The sequence below is a fragment of the Elaeis guineensis genome, chromosome 3, assembly GCF_000442705.2.
Source record: "Elaeis guineensis isolate ETL-2024a chromosome 3, EG11, whole genome shotgun sequence".
NCBI classification, from domain to species: Eukaryota; Viridiplantae; Streptophyta; class Magnoliopsida; order Arecales; family Arecaceae; genus Elaeis; species Elaeis guineensis.
In genome coordinates, this window is record NC_025995.2 from 98,454,558 (window position 1) to 98,482,144 (window position 27,587).

Below are 27,587 nucleotides of genomic sequence, written 5' to 3' on the forward strand. Positions count from 1 at the left end.
TATATTCATGCTGAGATGAGCTATATTCATACTGAGCTAAGCTATATGAGGCTGAGATGAGCTATATCCAAGCTGAGGTATTTCTATACTTGGCTATCTTCATGCTGAGCTGAGACTCCACTTGAGTGACACCATGCAAAAAAGGCCAAAAACAATAAATACTCCCATGTGGGGAGCATATGAAGGCTAAAATCTCCATACTCATAGCTCCTGATTGACAATCCATGCAATTAATAAGTGGGACCCTCATGTACCATGAGGTAACACCACTCACCTAATTTAAGAAGGCCAACAGGTCAAGCACGATTTTTAAGGATATTCAAATCTCCCACTCAATATATTGCCAGTAACAGTCTCCTCACTCTACAGGAGCGAATGAGAACTATAATACCGCGACGACGTGATTAATGGCCCGAGATTTTTGAATTTTCTCAGTCGCCCATTTTCTCAGTCCTCTTCTTCAAATAACAAAAGCTCCAAGGACCCAAGTAAGCAATCCCTCTCAGAGAACTCATTGCTACTATTTTTATTCTCTGAATCTGACTTGAGCATCGAAAGGTCCTCGCAGGGGTGAAAATCTCATGTTCGGACTTCTTTTGCAGGTCACTCTAGCACTTCCTGCACAAGGATCAGACGTCCGCCTTCTGACCTAGCCGAAATAAGAAGCAACAATTATATTAATATAATATTAATATATATTAATATTATATTAATATAATAAATTATTATATTTTTATATTACATTATAATATATTAATATTATATTTATATTAATATAAATATAATATTTATATTTATATAAAGTTTAGGAGCAAAAATATATGATTTTATATCTATTAGGGGTATAATAAGTATTTTACATAGTTTTTCTGAAAAAATAGATCCTCAACTAAACATAAGCTACACTGCAATAAGTCATTTTTTCACAATCAACTAAACATAGCAAACTTTTATTTTTAAATTTTTTTTTTTTTTCTATGAATCAAAAGGGCCATCGGAGGAGCCTCATGTTTTGTTGATATAACTTTATGAGAAAAAAATTTTTTCCAACGAACCAAACGGGTCCTCCGAGGAGCCTATGTTTTGTTGATCCCTGTCCCAGGAGAGGGTCACGTTAACCCCTTGCCAAACCTAGCCAAGCTCCTTCATTCCCGTGGATTCCACATCACCTTCGTCAACATGGAATACATCCACAGCCGCTTGCTCCAATCCTATGGCCCCTCTGCCCTGAGAAGCCTGGAAGATTTCCGCTTTGAGACCATCCCTGATGGCCTTCCACTCTACGACGACGTCACCAGAGATATCCCCACACTCTGCTTTTCCAATCCAAAAAAGAACCGCCTTTCTCCCTTCCGCAGCCTCATACTAAAGATCAACATCTCTGCCTCTGAGGTTCCCCCACTGACATGCATCATCTCTGATGGTGTCATGGGCTTAACTCTTGACGTTGCCAAAGTTTGGCATCCCTGAGATTTTATTCTGGACCACGAGTGCCTGTGGCTTTATGACTTACCTCCACCACCAGCATCTCATTGACAGAGGCCTCACACCACTCAAAGGTAAGTGGCATGCATCTGACGTACAGCTTATGCTTCTTAAACATCCTAGGCTCATTAGCAAGACGCCTTTTTCTGTCAAAAAGGACATTGGCTACAGAGCTCCAAGTGGAGCGACTCTTTTGAGATCCAATATCAACCTAATGTCAGGAGCTCCTTATCTTTTCTGTATTAATTTTATTATAAAAAAAACTAATAAAAAATATTTAATTAAATTTAAATTTAAAAATAACTATCCATTTAAGTTTCGAATAAACAATCCTATCCATTTGAAACATAACTTAAAAGCAACTACTCAGGATAAAATGACACAATTACTCTTACAGTTATAAAGCAACACTATATTATTATAAAGTAATATTATACTATTATAAAATAATATTGTACTATAATAAAAGCGGCACTACACTATTATAAAAGAATACTATATTTTTATAAAATTATACTACACTATTATAAAACAATACTGTATTGTTGTAAAGTAATACTATAATATGATAATGTAATACCAATTTATTGTAAAGAAATACTATACTAATATAATACAATAAAGTAATATTATATTATTATAAAGAAATACTATATTAAAATAAATCATATTATCTTATTGTAAAGAGATATTACACTAATATAATACAATAAAGTAATATTATATTATTATAAAGGAATACTATACTAATATAATGTAATACTATCTTATTGTAAAGAAATACTGAAGCATTTCAAAGGATATAAGGGTATAAGAATAATTTCAGTCAAAATGGATAGTTACTTTTAACTTATGTTTGAAATAGGTAGGTACTTTTACATAAAACTCATTTGGAGAGCTGCTTTTAAGTAGAAAGTAGAATTGGAGATTTATCTCTAATTTTTTATTTTATGAGGGACTAAGGCTCATTAACTGAGAATTTTATTGAGAAAATTTGAGGTTGGACCATGGATGGACTACCATTTTTGTGGTTGATTTTCATTGGCTGAAAGGTTTATCTCTGATCCTCGTGTTTGATAGCCATTTTATGTTCAATGCCTGGCTTGTGCACAACTATGACCATGTACCATACATTATTAAATTAATAAAAAACAGGTGGCTAACTTACTTAGCCTCCTTTCCCATAAAAAAAAAAAAAGAAAAAAAAGGAACTATGTCTGTACCAAATAAACAACTACTTGCAGAAAAAGGATAACTGCGTGCAAGTTTCGAAAAATAAAATTCTTATTGTTAGGAGTGACCTTAAAAAGACGATCAAAACAAGGAGAGGGCGTTCAATTTCCCAGTTATATGTCCAACTGCCTATTCTAGCTTAAGTGCCTAATCTGTGCATAACTTTATAAACCAAGGCAAAATGTTGTGGAGGATATATATAGGAATGGAAAAGGTGTCTCCCACAAGCCAACTGTGTTGATTACAGCTGATAATAATGTTCTCTTATCAAAAGACGACAGTAACAGCAACAACATTACAACTTTGTGGGACGTGATAGAACTTAACACCTGATCCTTTTGTTCACTGCCATTTTATATTTAGCACTTTCGCAATATTTTATGTTGAATCTCACACACAATGAGACCATGCTTGAAGTTATACTATTTCCCAACATTTACAAATATTTCATGTGCACAGCTATATTTGTTTTGCACATATTATGCCTAATTGTGTTAAGAACAAGCAAGAAAACATGATATAGCCCTGATATTAATGGCAAGAATAATATTTTTAGCTAGGGGGACTACTTGTAAAATGACAGGTAATGTGTCAGTTGCATTCTTAGTAAGTGAAAAATGGCCAGGTTCTATTCATAAAATACCAGACAAACCAAAGGTAGGGGATCAACTTACCCTGCGATTTTATAACTCAATCATCTCTCTAACATTATGTATCCTTTTTTATTGTCATTAGATACCAGTTAGTGATAGTTATCTCGACATAAAGGCTGGTTAGATCCCAGGGATGAGTAACATGTAGTTGAGGGACTTTCCAAGTTTAATCCGAACAACTTACTCCAATGACTTCATGGTTCACTTACATGATCCGTGAAGCACAAAGAACATCCATGCCTATTGCAGTCATTTTGAATACCTTGGACGACCGTCCAATTCTGGAAGCAATGGCATCAATTCTTCCACCCACCACCACCAATTGGCCTCTCAATTTACTCCCTTAGGAAGTGCCCAATACTCGACTCGAGTCCATTAGTGCAAACATGGAAGGCCAAGGCTACTTGGAGTGGTTGGAGTAGAGAGAACCCACATAGGTCATTTATGTGAACTTTGGGAGCATAATAGTGATGACCAACGAGCAATCCAAGATTTCATCCAAAAAATTAGCTGAAAGATATTATTTGAATTTTTTGATCCTGTCTAACGAGTCATCATATACTCTCTCGTTTAAACCCCGACGAAGATATGAAAAAAAAATCCAAATTTATATATTCATTTATAAATATCTTGGCCAGTCCATGGTTAATTCAATGAATCCATGCTACAATATCTCTTAGTCTATATGAGTTATGGGCTGGATTCACTCTGATATCATTTATAACAATTTAAGATCTTATTCAAAAAGACTAGCCAAAAGATATGATTTGGATTCTTTGGTTTTATATAAATATTCAAGATCTTTCAAACAAATAACTGATATAGAATTAAATATATGCTCGCACACGTCATCACATCAAGTCTTGTGAAGGATGATACTGTTGTGCTTCCACAAAAAAATTTATGTGAGACCAACGGAAGAGGTCTGCTAGCAAGTTGGTGTCAGTAGAATGTAATGCTGTCACACCTATCGATTGGAGGGTTTCTGATGCTCAGCGGGTGGGAAGGCACAAGCAATAGAGTGCCGATGCTATGCTGGCCTTTCTTTGCTCAACAACCGATTAATTGTAAGTATGCATGCATGCATCGATTGGGGGGTAGCAATGGAGATTCACAATGTTGTGAGTAGGGATGACGTGGAGTGGATGGTGAGGGGGCTAATGGGAGGGGAAAAGGGGAAGGAGAGCATTGGAGTGGAAAGAGAAGGCAATTGGTGCAGCTAAAGCATGGATTCCTCTTTTATGAATTTGGAGAGGATAGCCAAGGAGGCGCTGCTCCTCCAAAAGAATGATATCTAAATCTGATGCTATTGACTTTATATTTTTATTTCAAGTTATGATGGCTGGCTCTTGCACCTGTCTTTATGCTGTCTTAAGAATAATAGATTTTTTACTTGTAAGCCTGGCCGTGTGTCCAGTCATCTGTCCCTTCTCATAAGCAATATGATTGATTACATCATAGTGATGTGTTGGTGATCATCCAATGTGATGGGATACATGATGATAGCACAGCATCCCTAGCGCTAGCTTAGGGATTGTAGTTACCTTGCCATCATCGTGGGGACAAAAAGATATCCAAAAAAATTTATAATCTGATCCAATTATTTTATAATAATCAAAAATAAATCTAAATTAAGTTTTTGATAATTTATTGGATCCAAGGAAGATTCTAGGATCCAATTTGTTATAGGATAGTATTTGGATGTAATTATATTCAAACATGAAAAATCTGAAAACATGGCCATACGTATAAAATATGGGAACATAAAAAGGGTTATGCAACACAACTTGCCTTCATCCCTTTTCTTCATGTTTACTTTCTTCTCGTATGCATTCACATAACCCTCATCCAGTACCATTTTGATTCCCAAATTCTAACTGATGCTTAGATTTTGATTACATTTCAAGTAAACTAGACATAAGTATAAATTTAAATTGATCTCACAGGTGATTTAAATTTTTCTACAAATTTAGTCACTCACTTCCCATACCGCACTCCTCCATTGTAATGTACCCCATATTTATTATACATGGAGGGCTATTGTGGTAAGGTCCTTTTAGCTTTTGAAATTATTAATTTTGATTTGTTTGCCTGTTAAAATCATCTAGTAAACTGAGCATCAAAAACTTGAACCCACGTTTGAGTCCGGTTATTAATTGAATTTCAATAGGAATTCATCTCTTATGTATTTTGATGGATCCAAACTTGAATCTAAATTCATTTTTTCTTATCAAATTTGAATATGAATATAACATGGATCCGATCTGAATCTGATTTGCTTAAATTTGCTTGGCATGCAATACTTGAGCTAGTCCTAACATGCTGGATGCCGCGGCTGTTTCACATATAACTTCAAAAAATTAACAAAGGACCTTAATCAAATTTACAATAAATTTACAACCGAATTCTTGAATTACCTTTTCAACATATGCAGTCCCATAATGAGGTGCCCCTATTCCTCCACATCAATGTCTTTACCCCCAACCTGCAACCATTGCTATTTGAAAACTCTAGTCTCAATACTCTTAATCTCATTATTGTACAGCACTCGAGGCCCATTCTAATGTATTTGGTAGGCTCTCACTTGCCTCAATCTTTCCTTTAACCTGCTCAAAGGTTGTTGAATCATTGAAGAGTCACGATGCCAAGATATAAGCCTTAGCATAGACGGGATGGCGTCAGGAGGTGTGTAACAATCTAAGATCCTATTGAAAAAAGGTCAGCTAGAAGTATTATTTGGATTCGTTGACTCTATACAAGTATCTAAAATCTACTTAATATATAGACAGTATGAGACTAAATATATCTATCCCCACACACTCTTATTGTTTAAATTCTACAATCCTTACGAGGATAAGAGTCCAAATTCAATTACAAAGAACCTATGTCTAGTCCCAAAAGGACTCATGCTATAGTATTCTCTAGTCTATATAGACCATAAATTAGATCCTATCTGATATTATTTGTAACAATATGAATTTTATCTAAAAAACTAGTCAAAAAATATTATTTGAATTCTTCTTATGTAAGTACCCAAGATCTGTTCAATGTGTAGATAGTGTGCTACTAAATATATATTTTACATTGATCCTAGCAAAGTGAATTTGCTAAATAAGTTTGAGGCCATGTTGAAGAGAAGTAACATATAAGATGCAACCGGCAATATTGCGACCTAAGCCCAACCCAATCTCAATTTGGGTTGAGCTGCAGCATTGAAATACACAAGCACCAGCATGCACATGCAAAATAACTTTGTTTTGGGAGAGATTGATTTTGTACGCTATTCAAATCAAGTGATTTATGGTACTGTTTCTACTAATTCAAGTCCCCGGATATTCGCTGCTATCTATAACACCACCAATGGTCATGTCGGGAGAGAACTTCGGGAGAAGATTGGAAAGGGGGCTTCCCGAGCTTTAATTGCCTTAAGTGATTGTGGGCAACTTCAGTTGTATTATTACTGCTTCTGAGAAGAGGGGAGGTCTAGCATTCACTGCTAATTGGGAGGCCAAGATTTTAAGGAGTTCATGAGAACTAGTGAGATGTTTGATTTGGGGTTTCTTGGGGCAAATCTCACCTGGTGTAATAATCAGAGAGGACAGGCATGAATGTGAGAGCGACCAAAGACAGGACTGGTGAATACTTAATAGTCGGAACTCTTCTCAGGAGCATATATGTCACGCCCCGAACCCAACACCCGGATCGGATACGTGATGGCCGCACACTCCTTAGAGCAAGCCCTAAAGAATATGCAAGGCCAAAATAAATCATTACAATCTTATCAACCATAATATTTAATTTCAACAGTAATTCATAAAACTTGCATAATAACAATTAACATTCCTCCAATTCTCTGATCAGATACTATGACACTCTATTTATCCTTCTGCTCACCCGTAAATCCAAGCCATAGCCAATCTAAGTCATCCTGCAACTCTGAGAAGAAAAAGAAAGATGAAGGGGTGTGAGCTTTACAGCCCAGTAAGAATTCCCATATCACACTGATATAGTAATATAGTCTGAAAATAAGGATAAGCAATAAAATATAAAATCTCATGTTCAATGTCCAGAATAATGCAAACATTCATAAATTTTCTGTCTTGTCAAAATAGATGCATCATCATATGTTAACCGGTGAAACACTTTTGTTCAACAATTGTTTCATATCTTATCTTTCATTTCTCCTTTCATAATCATATGATTTTAACATTTTCTTTCTGGCTCTGGACTATCCAAGTCTATACCTCAGTCATCATCCGGATCGAATCCACTTTAAAAAGTCTTTCAAGACTGTCCCAGGATGAGCTCCTGGCCGGCTGTCCCACGTACCAAAGCCCGTGAGAGGCTGTCCCAGGCATAAGCTCCTGGCGGGCTGTCCCAGGCATGAGCTCCTGGCCGGCTGATCCACCTGTAAGCCAGTGGGGGCTGTCCCAGGCATAAGCTCCTAGCGGGCTGTCCCAGGCATAAGCTCCTGGCCGGCTGTTCCACATGACAAGGCTAGTCCATACCATATATCTCTTTCTTTTCATTTAATCATTATGTGTTAATTTCATCAATCAATTCTGTCTTGCATTATGATCAATTCAGATATGTCATATCCATATAATCATGCCATCAATCTCTGATACATATATATTGACATAACATACTCATGCTCAAAATCAAATAACAGTATCTCAGGTATAATAAATTCATCGATCTCAAATCCGATAACGCAAAACCAATAATGCAAGACCAACAGTAAAATAGCATATATAATAGTGATCATGTACAGGGATTCTTACCTTTACCGGTGACTGATCCAAACACAGAAATCAATATTCTTCTTTGATTTATGAATTTCTCTAACAAGATATTCCACTCGATATCATATGCAGACAATCATCTCTTCATAACCCTGATCAATATAAAAATCACATATATGGAGAAAATTACCGATAATCGATCTGATAACACAAATCTAGGATCTCTCTTAGGATTAACCAAAATTAGGATTTACCTAAGTATCTGGATCCTCCACTGATCCATAAGACTTTTAGAGAGAGAAAATCCATGAAGAGAGAGAAAATTCTAGAGAGAGAAAGTAGAGAGAGAAAGTGGAGAGAGAAACTTTCGTATCCTTCTGATGAGGCACTCATGATCGAGATCATCAGAGGTCCTATCAGGGTAACTCAATATGAATCAAGTGTTACAAATTTTGAATAGGATCGAACTGGGATCAGATCTACTGCACGAATTTCGGAGCAACCTAAGATCATCTTATTTTCATCTTCAAGTTTATTCTAGGATTCATGATGCAATCAGAGAGGAAGAAAGATCCTAGAGAGACAAAATCCGTAAAGAGAGAGAAAAGTCTAGAGAGAGAATCTAGAGAGAGAAAATGTAGAGAGAAGGTAGAGAGAGGAGAGAGAAAAGAGAGAGAAAGAAGAGAGAAAGGAGAGAGAGGAAAATTCTCTCCTTCTTCTTCTTATTTTATTTTATTTTATTTTTTTTTTATTTTTTTTCTCTTTTTCTTTTCTTTTCTTTTTTTTTTTTCTTTTTCTTTTTCCTTTTTCTTTTCTTTTTCTTTTCTTTTCTTCTTCTTCTTCTTCCTTCTTCTTTTCTTTTCCCGTGGGTTCCGTTGGGCCAAAACAGGGGACCGTGAGGTCCCCTCATTGGTTGGCCGGGCTCCGACGAGAGGGTGACTTGGCCGGAGGTCCAGCAACGGCCGATGATGGGGTTCGGCCGGCGGCGAAGAGGAGGACGGCGGCAAAAACAAAGAAAAAAAAATCAGAAAACAGGGGATCCGTCCCCTTTCTTCGTGATTTCCGGCCATTGGCCGATCGCCGGCGGTCGAAATTTTCAGGGAAGGAAGAGAGGGAGATGGGGGTTCGGTCTCGGGAATGGGACGCCGCAACCGGCGGCGCCGGTGGCCGGAAAAGAGAGGGAAGAGTTCGGCCGAAACAGAGCAAAAACAGGGTCATTTTATTCATGAATTTTCCGGCGATCCTGACGGCCGGCGAGGGTGCACGAAGCCGTGGAAAAGATGGGAAGCAAGAGAGGAAAGAGGAGAAGGGCTTACCTCCGACTCCGGTGAGGTCTCCGGCGAGTATTTGAGATGAACACGATGAGGACATCCGCGGCTTCAACGAAAAAATTCGAGAAAAATAAAAGAAAAATTTGGTGCTCGTCGTGACCAACCTTAGAGGGAAGGAGAGGGGGTTTTATAGGGTGTAGGGGAGGTCGAATCCGCCTCAGATTCAACCTCTCCATCAGTGATTTGGGTGGAAGAAGACTCCCAGCGGGAGTCTTCTTCATCATTTTTTTTTTTTTTGTAATGTTTTGGGCTTTTTGGGCTGATTTGGGCCGGGGTGTTACATTCTCCCCCCCTTCAAATAATTTCGTCCTCGAAATTAAGTTATGTTGTTTGAGATATATTCTAAAGTATACATTCTTCATGTCATTCTCAAGCTTACAATAATGTCTTTTATTTCTCATGATTTTATTATAACAAAAATTATTTGAAATCTCAAACTCATCCTTTCTTATTGATTTCTCAACTTTTTGAAGAACTGTAACATTTTGGACTTGTATTAATATACCACCATTATTTGTCTAATACATTTCACTCGAAATTCATAATTATCTCATACTACCCCTGATAAATAAAGATCAAACATCGAGCACTCTTTACCATCATCGATTTCTTTCTTCACTTGATTTTCCAACAAATTTTATATATAGACTCTCATCTTAAGAAAAATCTCAATCTTCTATATCAGTTCGAGTAACAATATTAATTTTAAAAAAAATATGAGATCTATGTCAGGACATTCTAAATTTGAACTAATATCAGAACTATCAAGCTATTAATAAACTTGAGATATCTAAAATTTTTTTGGCATTATCTACAATGAAGCAACCTACTAACAAAATTTATCTGACTATGATCAGATTAAAAATTATTCTTTATTAACAACTAATGTATTCCATAATATCTTCAGAATCAAAGAATTAATATTTCTAATCAATTTAACCCACCATGCTTTTGCTGCGCATTCTGATCTTGGTTTATCAAATTATATAATTATATCAAAGATAAAAATATCCTTATATGTTAGATCGATCCAAGCTAGATCCAACCTTCAAATTTCAGATAAAACTTAGGGCAAAATTTTAAGTTTCTTCATCTTTACTACCTTTGGGTATAGCATATAAAAATTAAATCTTGATCTACTTCCTATATTTGAAATTATTGTATAAGTTTCATCACTCTTCAAGAATCCAACATATCTAGAATCAATTAGAGTTAACCTTAGATTTACCTTACAATCATTTAGATAATTTCTAAATCAATCTTCCTTTTTTTAAAAGAATTAATTCTAATTTGACAACTAAAAGAACTCAAGTCAACATCCTTATAAATAGAATTAACTTGATTATTTCTTATAGAACTCTCTTCATCACAACCCTTAATATTAATCGATAAATCCATACAAAATCTTGTCCCTTGTATAAGTCATTCAAAATTTAACATTAACAAGATATCTTAATTTAATTTAAAAATCCAAACTTTGACTTGAATGATTAATACACTTCACCATCTTCAACAATCACCAAAAAAATAAAAAAAAAAATCTAATCCAAAGATAATAATATGAATTATTAAAGATTTCATCATAACCTGTATATCATACTCTGACAAAATAAATTTTCTTCTTTACTTTAACAACAATATCAAAATACTTTTGATCTACTTAGAAAAATAAACTTTTGACTTGAAATTCAATACAACTTGAAAGATCAAGGAATCATATTCAAAATATGATATTTTGAGTAACCAAAGATTTCACCAAGATGTGTATCTCATATTCTCATAATAAAATTGAAGTATATTTTTCATTTAAAATTGAGTTTCATATATGATCCTCTTATAGATTCAATGTTCAAAAAATATTTTTCTCTCATATGATGAAATTTCTTCTTAGACCATACCCTAATTAACTTTCTTTTGATAAATCTAAAATTCATAATGCATCAGATAATTATCATCGAAATTAAAAAAAGTATCATGATCTTCAATCATATAAGTTTAACATTCCAAAATCATCGAGTATACTCAACATAACATATCAATACCTCCCGCTTCCTTCCATGGTCAACTCTTCTTATATTCAGGCCACCCTACTAATTGAAATCCAAGATATAACTCGTCAATTCTATTATAGATATCATATGCCACTTATGCATAAATTTTATCTTAATATCTATTGATTCAAAATCTAATTACCGGATCGTTTGTTTTATGTCTATCATGTTCCTTATGATCATAACCTAAGTTTAAATATCACTAGAATTACAATTTTGAATAATTATAACCTTAAACTCAAATACCACTTAAATCATATTTTCTAGTGATCATAACCTAAACTCTAATATCATTCTATCATACCTTTAATGATCCAAATCTTAAACTCTGATATTATCAATCATACTCTAGTGATTATAACCCCAAAGTTTTGATATCATTTATATGACAATCCCTAGTGACCTTAAACTTGGGTTCTAGTACTTTTCTGTCATATCCTAATCACTTGTATCATTGTCTCCGAATAAACGTAACCTAAGCTCTAAGCTCAAATGCCACTCCGTCACATCCTACTGATCTTTACATAAAGTTTTAATATCACTTCATAATCTTAGGAATTTTAAACCTAAGCTCTGATATTATTCTGTCATATTTCAATCACTTATATCATAATCCCTAATGATCCTAACCTATGCTCTGATACCATTCTGTCACGCCCCGAACCCAACACCCGGATCGGATACGTGATGGCCGCACACTCCTTAGAGCAAGCCCTAAAGAATATGCAAGGCCAAAATAAATCATTACAATCTTATCAACCATAATATTTAATTTCAACAGTAATTCATAAAACTTGCATAATAACAATTAACATTCCTCCAATTCTCTGATCAGATACTATGACACTCTATTTATCCTTCTGCTCACCCGTAAATCCAAGCCATAGCCAATCTAAGTCATCCTGCAACTCTGAGAAGAAAAAGAAAGATGAAGGGGTGTGAGCTTTACAGCCCAGTAAGAATTCCCATATCACACTGATATAGTAATATAGTCTGAAAATAAGGATAAGCAATAAAATATAAAATCTCATGTTCAATGTCCAGAATAATGCAAACATTCATAAATTTTCTGTCTTGTCAAAATAGATGCATCATCATATGTTAACCGGTGAAACACTTTTGTTCAACAATTGTTTCATATCTTATCTTTCATTTCTCCTTTCATAATCATATGATTTTAACATTTTCTTTCTGGCTCTGGACTATCCAAGTCTATACCTCAGTCATCATCCGGATCGAATCCACTTTAAAAAGTCTTTCAAGACTGTCCCAGGATGAGCTCCTGGCCGGCTGTCCCACGTACCAAAGCCCGTGAGAGGCTGTCCCAGGCATAAGCTTCTGGCGGGCTGTCCCAGGCATGAGCTCCTGGCCGGCTGATCCACCTGTAAGCCAGTGGGGGCTGTCCCAGGCATAAGCTCCTAGCGGGCTGTCCCAGGCATAAGCTCCTGGCCGGCTGTTCCACATGACAAGGCTAGTCCATACCATATATCTCTTTCTTTTCATTTAATCATTATGTGTTAATTTCATCAATCAATTCTGTCTTGCATTATGATCAATTCAGATATGTCATATCCATATAATCATGCCATCAATCTCTGATACATATATATTGACATAACATACTCATGCTCAAAATCAAATAACAGTATCTCAGGTATAATAAATTCATCGATCTCAAATCCGATAACGCAAAACCAATAATGCAAGACCAACAGTAAAATAGCATATATAATAGTGATCATGTACAGGGATTCTTACCTTTACCGGTGACTGATCCAAACACAGAAATCAATATTCTTCTTTGATTTATGAATTTCTCTAACAAGATATTCCACTCGATATCATATGCAGACAATCATCTCTTCATAACCCTGATCAATATAAAAATCACATATATGGAAAAAATTACCGATAATCGATCTGATAACACAAATCTAGGATCTCTCTTAGGATTAACCAAAATTAGGATTTACCTAAGTATCTGGATCCTCCACTGATCCATAAGACTTTTAGAGAGAGAAAATCCATGAAGAGAGAGAAAATTCTAGAGAGAGAAAGTAGAGAGAGAAAGTGGAGAGAGAAACTTTCGTATCCTTCTGATGAGGCACTCATGATCGAGATCATCAGAGGTCCTATCAGGGTAACTCAATATGAATCAAGTGTTACAAATTTTGAATAGGATCGAACTGGGATCAGATCTACTGCACGAATTTCGGAGCAACCTAAGATCATCTTATTTTCATCTTCAAGTTTATTCTAGGATTCATGATGCAATCAGAGAGGAAGAAAGATCCTAGAGAGACAAAATCCGTAAAGAGAGAGAAAAGTCTAGAGAGAGAATCTAGAGAGAGAAAATGTAGAGAGAAGGTAGAGAGAGGAGAGAGAAAAGAGAGAGAAAGAAGAGAGAAAGGAGAGAGAGGAAAATTCTCTCCTTCTTCTTCTTATTTTATTTTATTTTATTTTATTTTTATTTTTTTTCTCTTTTTCTTTTCTTTTCTTTTTTTTCTTTTTCTTTTTCTTTTTCCTTTTTCTTTTCTTTTTCTTTTCTTTTCTTCTTCTTCTTCTTCCTTCTTCTTTTCTTTTCCCGTGGGTTCCGTTGGGCCAAAACAGGGGACCGTGAGGTCCCCTCATTGGTTGGCCGGGCTCCGACGAGAGGGTGACTTGGCCGGAGGTCCAGCAACGGCCGATGATGGGGTTCGGCCGGCGGCGAAGAGGAGGACGGCGGCAAAAACAAAGAAAAAAAAAATCAGAAAACAGGGGATCCGTCCCCTTTCTTCGTGATTTCCGGCCATTGGCCGATCGCCGGCGGTCGAAATTTTCAGGGAAGGAAGAGAGGGAGATGGGGGTTCGGTCTCGGGAATGGGACGCCGCAACCGGCGGCGCCGGTGGCCGGAAAAGAGAGGGAAGAGTTCGGCCGAAACAGAGCAAAAACAGGGTCATTTTATTCATGAATTTTCCGGCGATCCTGACGGCCGGCGAGGGTGCACGAAGCCGTGGAAAAGATGGGAAGCAAGAGAGGAAAGAGGAGAAGGGCTTACCTCCGACTCCGGTGAGGTCTCCGGCGAGTATTTGAGATGAACACGATGAGGACATCCGCGGCTTCAACGAAAAAATTCGAGAAAAATAAAAGAAAAATTTGGTGCTCGTCGTGACCAACCTTAGAGGGAAGGAGAGGGGGTTTTATAGGGTGTAGGGGAGGTCGAATCCGCCTCAGATTCAACCTCTCCATCAGTGATTTGGGTGGAAGAAGACTCCCAGCGGGAGTCTTCTTCATCATTTTTTTTTTTTTTGTAATGTTTTGGGCTTTTTGGGCTGATTTGGGCCGGGGTGTTACAATATATCACTCATCATCCTTCTCACTTTTTTTTTTTGACTAGAGTGGAGAAAGCAAGGCACTTCCCCCCATTCATTTGAGTAATGATCAGTACATAAAGTAGAAGTGTAGTATAGAATAGGGTGGGAGTAAGAAGTGAAAAAGGTGATGTTCTATTACAGGCGAGCGTAGGGGATGAATGATGTTGGGCTAAGATTGTCAGGCAGGGAACGGAGACAGAAGTGGGCCCCCTTTAGGGTGACGTTCATTTGTGGCCAGACTATTACATGTGGACAAATAGGATCAGGTCCAGTGACCCATCTAATAGTCACTCAAGATTAAGACAGAGTGAGAATTCATCTTATCCACCAGAATATGCCCCAGGATTTGAATTGATTGATTGGATGTGGTCCATCCAATAATATCCTGACTAATAAACCGTATATTTGTTCATTGGACCTTGATGAACAAGTATCTTTTACACACAGTTCAAGGAATGTCATAAAAGCAAACCCTACTTTTGATTTCGAAAGATTTGATGCCTTCAAGCAGGCCGTGAGGGGTTCTGCCCCTTTTCACTGAAAACCTTCGTGTTGTTGATGCGCGAGTCCTAAAAGGTTGTTCACAATGCTTGGCATATTCATACTAATGGGTCTACCCACATATAACGTCTCAGAAGTTTGAGAGCTGCTCGAGATTTTTTTTTCTCCTGTAATTGAAAGGGAGATTATGGACCACCCATATTTCAATGATTGAGCCAGACGGCAAAGAATACAGAAAGGATTAATCAGTAGCTGCCTAGCAGAATAAGACAGCTTCAAAGAAAGGAACAAAATAGTGAGAGAATTCAGAGTGCCACTAGAGCCGCTCTTGAAACTTGGAATAGACAATCGATAATATTCTGAGAAGGACAAATGAGTGGGAGATTGTGATTACAGAAACCCAGCAAAGGGAGGCAGAGCGTGTAATTGGGGAGGATGAATTACAGATACTTAATTAGGCTCCAACCTAATGAGTGTCACAAATTGCAGAGAATGCAACATTGTGGCTGTAAAAAACAAGACTTCAATGGCTGCAGATTAGAGATATGAATAAAATTAGGTTCTATCACCAATCGACTGTTATCGGGAGGACAAATAGAATTCTGCAGGTTATGAACTCGGAGAGGAGGGAAGGATTCTAACAAAGGCGGCACTTCAATGCTGGACCATTTGAAGTCATTGGGATCGGACAAGGGAAAATTATTGCCTGGACCACATCCAGGTAGACCATCCAAATCTCACGATGGTTTACACGCCACAATAACCATTGTATTTCACAAATTCCCAATTGCACGTTATCTACCGTGCACATGCTCTGAGATGCGCACTGGTTTACCGAGGCGTGGTCCAAGCAATAAATTTTTTCGGACAAGAAGTGGTCCAGGCAATAATTCTGCTATGGGTTTTCTTGCTCTTTCTTCAAAGTTTAATGGTCTACTGTAAAACGGGATGTATGTAATGCTGTTACGTCATTTCTTCCCTGTTACTCACATGCCGGATGCTTGGAAGCCAACTCATGTGGTCCTGGTTCGAAAGATTGCAAATCCCATCGAGCCGAAGCATTGCAGACCTAGAGATTATGTAATGAGAAATAAGCTTTCAGTACTATGTTGATATCTACGGATGGCTATAAATGGAGCGGTGTTTGGTTCCTTTCAGTTTTTTATAGATATGTTATTGAATAAATTATTTTATAATTTGTTGGAGAAATTATTATATGCAGCAGATGTAAGTGGATCAGGATAAATCTCGAAGCATATGCACGATAGAAAATATATAATTAAAAATTGATGAAATATAAGAAATCGTATGGCGTGTGTTGCGGCCAATCCCCTCGTCGCCTGGTCGCCGGGAACGAGCGCCTGCAAAAGAAAGTCCGCACTGATCGGAGGCGGCTCCGGCGGGGACCCTCCGACGGTCAAGTCAGAGAGGAGACTAGGCAACAGCGAAAAGGAAACAAGGAGCTCAACGAAAGAGAGAGGGGGAGAGCTTCAGAGTTTTTCCAAGGGACCTCTTTAGCACTGTTGCCTTCCCCGATTTATAGTAGGAGGTGGTATGGCCCCACCATCGGTGATGTAGACAACTGAAGAGTTGTCAAATCGTCAGAAGTTGTCACGTCGTTGACGAGCTGATAGGTCCTAGGAATTAATTTGTGTCCTTGGCAGGACAGTACCCCAGGTCTCCTGGCAGGACAATGTCCCCTGACGTTCGTACGGCGTTTATTTGATAGAACTGCAGCCCATGCCGCTTATTCGGCATCTAGAAGGGCCTGTAGGGGTAGGACGTCAGTTATACAAACCGATGGTGAGTCGGCGGTGTCCCACCCGATAGAGAATCGGTGACGGGGGATCGGCTCTCAGGTGATTAGGGCGACGTTGGTTTGTTAGGTCGATCCGCTCCGGTCGGCCACGATCGGTGGCCACTGTCGGCGTTGCCCACCGTCGGTCGGGCGAAGTCGGTCGGGCGAAGTCGGTCGGCCCATTCTCATGGATAGTCGGGATCGGGACCCGTAGTTGAGTCGGCGTTGAGAACGGGTCGGCGCTGGTGAGTCGGCAATAGGGTCGGTCGGTATATCCCAACAGTTGCCCCCACACTCCTAAGCCTGATGTCACATTGGCTCGCGTCTCCATGCGGGTGGGGCGTTGGGCGAAAGGAGTGGATTCTTTATTGCATCCCACCTTGAATTTGCTGATCTCATCAGCGGACGATCCGGACAAGTTGATGTCAGGTGTCCCGTCGTTCGGTGACTCGACGTCAGACAATCCGGTGTCAGGGGATCGGGTGTCAGACGATCCTGTGTCAGACGATCGGATGTCAGACGATCCGGTGTCAGACGATCGGGTGCCGAACGATTCGGTGTCAGACGATCAGGTGTCCGGCGCCTTCTGGGGAACGCAAACCGCCATCCGGTGCTGGCTTTGAGAGCGTGGGCCACCGTCAGGCATCCCATCGGGGATGCGAATCGTCGTAGGCGATTTAATTCTGGGTGGCGGCCCTGATGCCACACGTCAGGAGGTCGTTGGGTCGGCGTCCTTCACATTAATGAAGGCGACGTGGCCCGATCTGGGATGGGTGCGCCGAACCGTCAGGCCGGAAGAGGGCCCGGATGCCACCACATGTCGACCATCCGAGAGGTCTCGATCGGCGCGGCCACATCCCGGCCGTCGGTCAACCCTATATATATGGGGCCATTCGTACTCAAAGCTTCATTTCTCACGGTCTTGCTGCGGAGACTCTGCCCAAACGGTCGCTCCGTCGTCGCCGGTAGCTGCCCCCCCATCCCTGTTCTCGCAAAGGTTTATCCGGGGTTCGTGCCTCCTTTTGCTTTGCTCTTGCTTTCTTTGAAACCTTTTCTCTTCCTTCTCCTTCTTCTTCTTCTCTGGTTTTTCCTTCTTCTTGGTTCCGGTGTCATGGCCAGGACCTCACCTCAGGAGGCTCGATAGGAAAACCCGATCGATGACCTTCGGTCGACTCCGGAAGTTGAGGTTTCCTCACTTTCGGGGCCGAATGTAGATCGGCTTCGGGATCAGTATCATATCCCGGAGCAGTTCCGACTTTCTGCCCCTGGGGCCGGGGGTCGGGTTAACAACCCATCCGCGGGTTAGGTGGCTTTGTACATCGAGGACCTCCGGACTGGTCTTCGGCTTTCGATTCTGGAGTTCATTCGGAATCTACTAGATTATTACGGACTTTGTCCGACGCAACTGACGCCGAACTCAGTTCGGCTAATAATCAGCTTCGCCCTATTGTGTCAGCTCCTGCCTACCAACCCTCGGATCTCTCTCTTCCGGGCATTTTTTGTCCTCCGACCTCACCCTAAGGCCCGAGGGTGGTGGCTCTTCAACCCCCGGAAGGGTCTTTCCTTCATCACTGGCCTTCCATCATCCATTCATAGGTGGAAGAACCAGTTTTTCTTTGTTTCCTCTTCTTCTCCCTGGGGCTTCCCTTCTCATTGGGGCATCCCTCGAACCGAGGCAAACGAGAACAGCCGAGTGGAGGCGGACGACCGGGAGGACTTCCACCGACTCAAGGACATGTCGGTCCCGAAGCAGAGGGAGCTTGTTACCGAACAAGCCCTCTATGATGCTGGCCTGAGCCTGGTCTCCCGTCTAGGTACCGCCCGATCCATCGGTTGTCTTTTCATTTCACATTCATCGCCGAACATACACTGATTCTCTTGTCGAAATTGCAGGGACGCCGTCGAGGATGAGGCCGATCGATGCCGAAATCAGACAGTACGCGGCGAGGAAGAGGCCAGCGTCCGGGGCCGGACCCTCACGATCGTCGAAGAAACCCTCAACAGCAGTGCCGACCATCGTCGCATCGGCGGCCGATCAGTCGGAGCCGGTAATTGCACTTTCGACTCTGACAGTGCAACTGGAGGAGCGGCCAGCGGAGGAAGCGGCCGAAGGAACATCGGTGATTTCACCGATTGAAGAGGCGTCGGACGCCGTTCGGGAACCCGAACGTCATCCGTCGGTGCCTGCTACTGCGATGGGGGGTGCTCAGTCAAGCTCGAGCATCCCCTCCTTACCCAATCTACGGGCCTGGGCGGTCGATCGGGGGAAAGCCCCGATGGCCCCCGCTGACGACCCAAGGTCGGGAAGTCGCGCCGCGTCACCTGGCGCTCGGGCCCCCGAAGGAGCGTCAACCCTGGCCGACCACAACTTGGCCAGGAGGCTATGTTAGGGGATCCTCCTCCCAGCCGACGTGGAGGTTCTGAAGGCTTGGCAGGTGATCGAGATGTTGTCTTCATTTTATCCGACCATGGTCGGGGTAAGTTCCACTCCGTCCCTTTCCTTCTTACTGTCTTCATTATTTTGCCTTCCTGACGGTTAGTCCATGTTTGCAGCTGATTTATACTATGTCCGAACTGGAGGCCGGGTACCGGAGGTTCGGGGACATCCGGGCGGCCTGGAAGGACAGGGCGACGACCGCCAAAGCTGACAAGGCGGTGCTGGTCGAACATCTGAAGGAGTCGACTGACCGGGAGGCGAGGCTGGAAGAAGAGATTTCTTGTCTTGGGTCCGAACTTAAGTCGGCCCGAAAGGAAGCCAAGCGCAAGGGTCGGACCGCGCACCGACTGTGGTGCTAACGAGATGGCGTCGTCACCGAGCTCGAGACCGAACGCGAGCAGCTCCGGGTCAGCCTGGAGAATCTCGGTAAGGTTGAGGAGGACTTGTCGATCGCCCAAGCCGATGCCGACATAGAGAAGGCAGAGGTTGAGTCGGCGAAGGACTCCTTCGATCGGGTGGAAGCGGAGGCGAGGTCGGCGAAGGAGTCACTAAGTCGGGCGGTGGACGACTTCCGTGGCTCCGACAAATATCGGGAGGAACTACTGGAAACCGACTTTGCGTCGTACCGGATGGGGTACGAAGACGGTCGGGACGCAGTCCAGGCCTTGTACCCGGAGCTGGACCTCAGTGGTATCATTCCACCAGGAGCCGAGGACCAAGCTACGGAAGAGGTGGCCGACCCATCATCGGGAGACGCCGCTGTGGTGGAAGAGACCGTCCCAGAGCAGATCGCCGAAGGAGAGACGGTCCTGACTCCTGACCCGGCTCCGATCCCTGATTCAGCGCCCGCTTCTGATCTAGCGCCGACCTTTGATCCAGCACCGACCGCCGACCCAGCACCGACCTTTGATCCAGCGCCGACCGTCGACCCAACGCCGATCATGGTGGATACACCGATCATCCCCGAGCTTTCCTCGATCGAAGAGATTGACTCCAAAGGATGATCGCGGCCTTATCTTCTTTTGTTTTTCTTTGCGCACTTGTAATCGGGCTTCGGCCCAATTCTGTAGACCTGAATGTACTTAAAAATTTTTAATTTTATTTTCAACTTCTCTCTCTTGCCTGTCAGGATGTGTTGCGACTTAGAGTCGTGGAGTCATAGGGTCGGAGAGTCACAGTCCCGACGTACCATATTAGGACACTTAACGACATCCCAAGTTGTTAGTCGAGATAGCCGGTAGCACGCCATAGGGTAGGCAAGACGAACTCCGACCACTAACCGCCCGTCCTAAGGCCTGAGCCGAACATCCATCGCTAAGTCGTAAATCGTAGGCCAGAGTCGAACGTACGTCGTCCTGGCATGAGTCGGGGGTCGACCGACTTCTAGGCACGAGTCCGTTGAGTCGGGTGCGCCAGCAGAGTCGAAGGTCGTTCGCGGGGATGAAGGTCGACCGACCTTTGGGTGCACCCCGATGACCCGAGTGTCGTCCGACATGATCAGTCGGATGGCATCTGATACATCGTCGTACGGCGTCGACGTGTTTGGTCGGAAAAGCGATGGTAAGTCGAGTTCCCACTACCCAGACTTAGGTCGGGTGCTTACGTCGTGCCGTGTGATAAATGGTGGTAAGCCGAATACCCTTCGATCGGTCGTGACTTGGTCGGTAAGTCGCGAACGCGACGTCGGTTGCGTTGGCGCTTTGCCTTTTCCGACCGGAGTCGAGTCGGCAAGTCGGCCGATTGTTCTGTTCGATCATTTTGGTCGAGATTTTTAGATGTAGAAGGAGTGTAACTCCCGTCGTCGCAGATGCGTCGATCCTTTAAGCGTCCGATGCATCGTTGGTGGTCGGTCCGTCGGTTCGTAATGGATCGTCAAGTCCGAGTTGGGACGTCGAAGACTCACATCCCTTGGTGAGCGCCAAACAACAGTCGAAGAGTCAAAATTTCAGACTCCGAAGTTTAAAGCTGAGTTCGTATTCCAAATGGGGAGATACAGAGTTCACTGATAGTACAATCTCAGATTGTCGGTGTTCCAAGTCCGTGGGATGGCCGTCCCTTCTAGGGTCTCTAGTCGGTAAGCTCTCGGCCCATAGGTGTCGGCTATCTTGTAGGGTCCCTCTCAATTTGGGGATAACTTTCTCCGATCCAGGGGTTTCGAGACTTCCGCCTTCCTCAAGATCAGGTCTCCAAGTTGGAAGAGCTTCGGCTTCACCCTGGCGTTGTAGTACCGGGCCACATTTTGTCGGTAGGAAGCCATACGAAGTTGTGCCTCACGTCGGAGCTTGGGTAAGAGGTCCAAGTCGGCTCTCCGACACTCGAAGTTGTCCGGCTCACGATACTGCTCAACCCTGGTTGATGGCAACCCGATCTCCAGCGGGATCATGGCTTCCGTTCCATAGGCCAAGCTGAAAGGTGATTCCCCAGTCGGGACCCGGGGTGTCGTCCGGTATGCCCACAGGATGGAGTTCAGCTCCTCGACCTAGAGGCTCTTGGCTTCATTCAGTCGGGTTTTGAGCCCTTGCAGTATGGTCCGGTTGGTCACCTCGACCTCACCGTTGGACTGTGGATGCCCGACCGAGGTTAGTCGGTGCGTGATTTGAAACCCTGTACAGAAATCTCTGAAGTCCTGATTGTCGAACTGTCGTGCATTGTCGGTAATGATGGTGTTTGGCAGTCCGAACCTGAAAATGGACTTCTGCACGAAGTCCTCCATCTTTCGCTCAGTAATTTGCGCTAAGGGTTTGGCTTCCACCCACTTAGTGAAGTAGTCGATCGCGACGATAATGAACTTCCATTGTCCGGATGCCGGAGGAAAGGGTCCGAGTATGTTGATTCTCCACTGGGCGAAGGGCCACGGGGCGATGATCGGAGCAAGCTGGCTGACGGGTCGGTATTGTATGTTGGCATACCTTTGGCACGGTTCGCACCTCCGAACCAACTCAGCCGCGTCCTTCTTCATAGTGATCCAGTAGTAGCCCTGTCGCAGGACTTTGTAAGCCAAGGACTTGCCCCCCAATTGATCGCCGCAGATTTCTTCATGTACTTCTCTGAGGGCGTAGTCTGCATCGATCGGCCCCAGGTACTTCAGCAAGGAAAGAGAGAATGACCTTTTGTATAGTCGGCCGTCGATCATCACATATTGGGAAGCCGCCCACCGAAGTCATTTGGCTTCCGTGGGGTCTTCGGGGGTAGATCCGTCGGTCAGGTACTGAGCGATCGGATCCATCCAGCTCGGCTCCGCCACCAATTGCAGCACCTCTTCGACCTTGTCGACGCTCGGTCGTTCAAGACTTTCTACAAACGTCCGGCCCAAGGTGCTGTAGTCAGATGTCGCGAGCTTGGAGAGCACGTCGGCCCGAGCATTTTCCGCCCTGGGGATGTGGAAGATCTCGAAGTACTTGAAGGGTGCCACGAGATATTTTACTTTTTGGTGGTATTTGGCCATGGTCGGATCCCGCACCTCGAACTCGCCTTCGATTTGCCCTATGATTAGTTGAGAGTCGGAGAAGACTTTGAGTCGGTCGACCCCGAGCTCCAGTGCCAACCTCAAGCCCGCGACGAGCGCCTCATATTCGGCCTGATTGTTGGAGGTCTTGAAGTCGAATCGGAGGGTGTGTTCGGTAACCACTCCCTCCGAGTTGGTGAGCAGGAAACCGGCCCCGCTCCCTCGAGCATTGGAGGCTCCATTGATGTGCAACACCCAGGTTGAATCGGGGTCACATTCGGAGGTCTCGACCTCCTCGGGGCCCCCTTTTCTCGACGGTCGGTCGGTCGTCGGGCATTCGGCGACAAAGTCAGCCAGAACCTGGGCTTTGAGAGCAGACCGCGGCCGGTATTGGATGTCGAATTCGCTCAGTCTCACAGCCCATTTCGCCAGCTGTCCCGATGTGTCAGGATGGTGCAGGATTGCTCTCAGGGGTTGGTCGGTGAGGACCACGATAGCATGTGCCTAGAAGTACGGACGGAGCCGTTGTGACGAAATGTCCAGAGCGAAAATCATTTTCTTTGCCTTCGAGTATCGAGTCTCGGCTTCATGAAGTACTTTACTGACATAATATATCGGTTGGTGAACTCGGTTCTCTCTCTGACGAGCACCGAACTAACTACCTCTAGGGAGGTAGCCAGGTAAAGGTACAGGATCTCCCCGACCTCCGGTCTTACAAGGAGTGGCGAAGAAGCCAGGTATTTCTTCAGTTCCTCGAAGGCCTGTTGGCACTCGTCTGGCCAAGAGAAATGCTTGGCTTGTCGCAGGGTTTTGAAGAACGGGAGGCATCTCTCGGCCGACCGAGAAATGAATCGGCTGAGCGCGATGATCCTTCCGTTGAGTTGCTGCACCTCCTTCTTCGTGTCTGGATGTCGCATATCGACGATGGCCTTGATCTTCTCGGGGTTGGCCTTGATCCCTCGTTGCAAAACGAGGAACCCAAGGAACTTCCCCAAGGTCACTCTAAAGGTGTACTTAGTCGGGTTCAGCTTCATCCGGTGTCGTCGTAGAGTGCAGAATGTTTCTTCGAGATCTCGGACATGATCCAGAATTTGCGCACTCTTCACCAACATGTCGTCGACATATACTTCCATGTTACGCTCGATCTGATCTTTAAAGACCTTGTTGACAAGTCGTTGGTAGGTGGCGCCAGCGTTCTTCAGTCCGAAAGGCATTACTCTGTAGCAGTAGAGGCCCTTGGCGGTCACGAAGGCGGTGTGTTCCTCATCTTCGGACACCATCCGGATCTGGTTGTCCCCGATGGAGGCCATCGCAGATATTCTTCCCCCTCGATCTCTATCAAAATCTGCGCACGGGGAGCGGAGAGAGGAGTGTAGGAGTCATACTTGGGGCGTGTCGGCCTTGGAGTCTGCCGTTGGGGCGACTTTTGGTTTCGTCGCGGGGATGAGACCCGACCTTTAGTCGGAGGCTTGCTGGATTCGACGGGGTCCCGACCCTTCCTTCGCTTTTCCTTCGGTACCTTGAACTCGGTTGAGCGTCGGTCAGAGGCTCCTTCGTCCGCGCGCATATACTTGTATGCACGCTCCAGTAATTCAGCATATGTGCGGGGGAGGGTCTTGTCCAGGGAGTAGGTGAATCGGGACGCCCTCAGCCCCCGTTTCATGGCTGAGATAGCCATATCTTCATTGAGGTTTCGGACCTCAAGCGTGGCCGTATTGAATCGCGCCATGAAGTGTCGGAGCATTTCATGTTCTCCCTATTTGAGAGAGAAAAGGCTATCCGACGTTCGCGACGGCTTCCGACTGGTGCTGAAGTGAGCCACGAAAGAGTGCTCGAGCTGTCCAAAGGAGTGGATACATCTCGATCGAAGATCAGAGTACCAGGCCCTGGCAGCCTTGCGGAGCGTGGCGAGGAAGCCGATGCAAAAGAGAGCGTCGGTTGCCCCCTGAATCGTCATGAGAGCTTTATAGCTCTCCAGGTGGTCGATTGGGTCGGTGGAGCCGTCGTAGGGCTCCACGTGTGGCATCTTGAACCGACTGGAGATCGGTTCGTCGAGAATGAGTCGGGAAAGAGGTTGGACGGTCTGGAAGTCGACGTCGTTCGAAGACTTCTGCCCGTCCACCTGCAACTGTGCAAGCCGACGGTCGATTTCCTCGAACCTGCGTTCGTAGTCGTCCGTCCGTCGGTGCTGGGAGACCCCAGGAGTGGAGTCTCCGGATGATTCCGAGAAGGAGGCGGACGGCGTTCGCGGTCGCTTCTCCTTCCTCGCTCGCTCCAGCTGGGAGGGAGAGAGCTGCTGGGACTGATGGGCATCGCGCTGCGGCCGCCCCTCCTCCTCTCTGTGGGAGCGCTGCGGCAGGCGCTCCCGCGGAGAGGATGGAGATCGACGCGGGCGCCGGCGGCTGCTCCTAGAGGGCATCTGACGTGCCGCCGGTTGTTGCTGGAGGCTTTTGACCGCGTCCGTCAGCACGGTCATCTGCCGTACGATTGCCGCGATCTGCACCTCCGTGGTCACCGCGGGGTGCGGAGAGCTGGGTTCCGCCGTGGAGGGTGGCGGAGAGGTCTCTTTCCGACGGAAAGAGCGCCTCGCCGACCCGGTGACTCTCGATCGTTGAGCTCTTGTCTTTGTCATTAGTATCTACTGCTTGAGCTCCCCCTTCCTGGTGCGCCAATCTATTGCGGCCAATCCCCTCGTCGCCTGGTCGCCGGGAACGAGCGCCTACAAAAAAGAAGTCCACACTGACCGGAGGCGGCTCCGACGGGGACCCTCCGACGGTCAAGTCAGAGAGGTGACTGGGCAACAGTAAAATGAAGACAGAGAGCTCAATTGAGAGAGAGTGAGAGAGGGAGCAAGCCTGGGAGTTTTTCGGAAAGGGGACCTCCCGCACTGTTGCCTTCCCCGATATATATAGTGGAGCGTGGTATGGCGCCGTCATTAATGGCGCGAATAATTGAAGAATTGTCAACTCACTGTAGACTGTCAGAGTCACCGTGAAAGTGTCACATCGCCGTGGGGCTGTCAAATCACTAGGGTTGACAATGCCCTAGGTGGGATAATGCCCTTAGGCGGTAGTGCCGCATGCCGCTGTCAGGGCTGACAATCTCCGGCAGCTGTACGGCGATCGGAGGAGTCGACCGACCCTAGGTCGGTGGCTAGATGTGTGGCGTCGGGTGGAGATTCGGGCCCCTTCGACGGTCAGTCGGACGTGTTGCGAGAGTCGGCCATCAGACTTCCTGGTTCAGTCGGTCGGGAGAGTGGAAAAGGTCTGCCCGACCGACATATCCTCAGTCGGTAGAGAGCCGTTAATCGGTCGGTAATGGTGTCCGGTCGATCGGTCGGTCGGTCGGTCCGTCGGTGGGTCGGTCGGCCGGTCGGTCGGTCGGGTATGCCCGATTATTATCCGGCATGAGCGGGGTCGGTCGGTATTCCCCAACAGACATCATGTTCAATTACTGTAATCGTGAGGCCCAGAGATCATCCATGGGGTCGGCGATCATATTAAACACCTTCGATGAATTTGAACGTCCTGTATTGGATGCGATGGCATCGATGCTCCCTCCTATCTACACCATAGGCCCTTTATCCTTGCTCTCTCGCCAAATCACCACAGGCCCTTTAACATCGATAAGCTCGAACCTATGGAAGGAGGACACAACTTGCTTGGAGTGGCTCCAAGGGAGAGAGCCCGGATCGGTCGTGTACGTGAACTATGGAAGCATTACGGTGATGACGAACGAGCAGCTGATCGAGTTCACGTGGGGGCTGGCTAACAGCAAGCATGATTTCTTGTGGGTGATCAGACCTGACCTCGTGAAAGGAGACACAGCCGTGCTTCCACAAGAGTTCTTGAACGAGACCAAGGAGAGAGGTCTGCTAGCGAACTGGTGCCCCCAGGAGGCGGTGCTCTCACACCCGTCCATCGGAGTGTTCTTGACTCATAGCGGATGGAATTCGACGCTGGAGAGTATATGCGGTGGAGTGCCGGTGATAAGCTGGCCATTCTTTGCTGAGCAGCAGACCAATTGCAGGTATGCCTGCACGGAGTGGGGCATTGGAATGGAGATTGACAACAACGTAAAGAGAGGGGATGTGGAGAGGTTGGTGAGGGAGTTGATGGTAGGGGAGAAGGGAAAGGAGATGCGGAGGAGGGCGGTGGAGTGGAAGGAGAGTGCAACCAGAGCAACGCAACCAGGTGGCTCCTCTTTTCAGAATTTCGAGAGGTTGGTTAAGGAGGCACTGCTTTGAAGATGTGTTCGCATAGATTAAAGTAGCCAGATATATGGAACTTGGAGTAACGGAACAGTTTGTTCCCTGTGGTCGTAATATGGACAATAAAAAACTCTGACGCATGCTCTGTTGGTAGCGTAGAATTTAATAAAAAAAAATAGATCGGATTTATTATAACAATCTTCTGGATACATCTATGAAAATTTAAAAATAAAATATATGCAAAATAACAAAAAAAACATATGCAAGTCAAGTGGAAAAGGTTTGATCTGGCCCAAGTCTAATCCGCAAACTCTTTTTGTTTAAGAATTTTCTCCACGTTTGCT

At 44.3% G+C, this 27,587-nt stretch overlaps 1 protein-coding gene and 1 pseudogene across 1 annotated transcript; both read left to right on the forward strand.

The window, feature by feature from the left end:
• The first annotated feature begins 375 nt into the window (after positions 1-375).
• On the forward strand, positions 376-3,718 carry LOC140856290 (UDP-glycosyltransferase 85A2-like; annotated as a pseudogene).
• A 22,750-nt stretch (positions 3,719-26,468) lies between these two features.
• Positions 26,469-27,374, forward strand: LOC105036203 (7-deoxyloganetin glucosyltransferase). Its single transcript, XM_010911969.4, has one exon. It carries the CDS (start codon positions 26,476-26,478, stop codon positions 27,277-27,279), a length of 804 nt encoding a protein of 267 aa, XP_010910271.2. The 5' UTR covers positions 26,469-26,475; the 3' UTR covers positions 27,280-27,374.
• Positions 27,375-27,587: the final 213 nt, after the last annotated feature.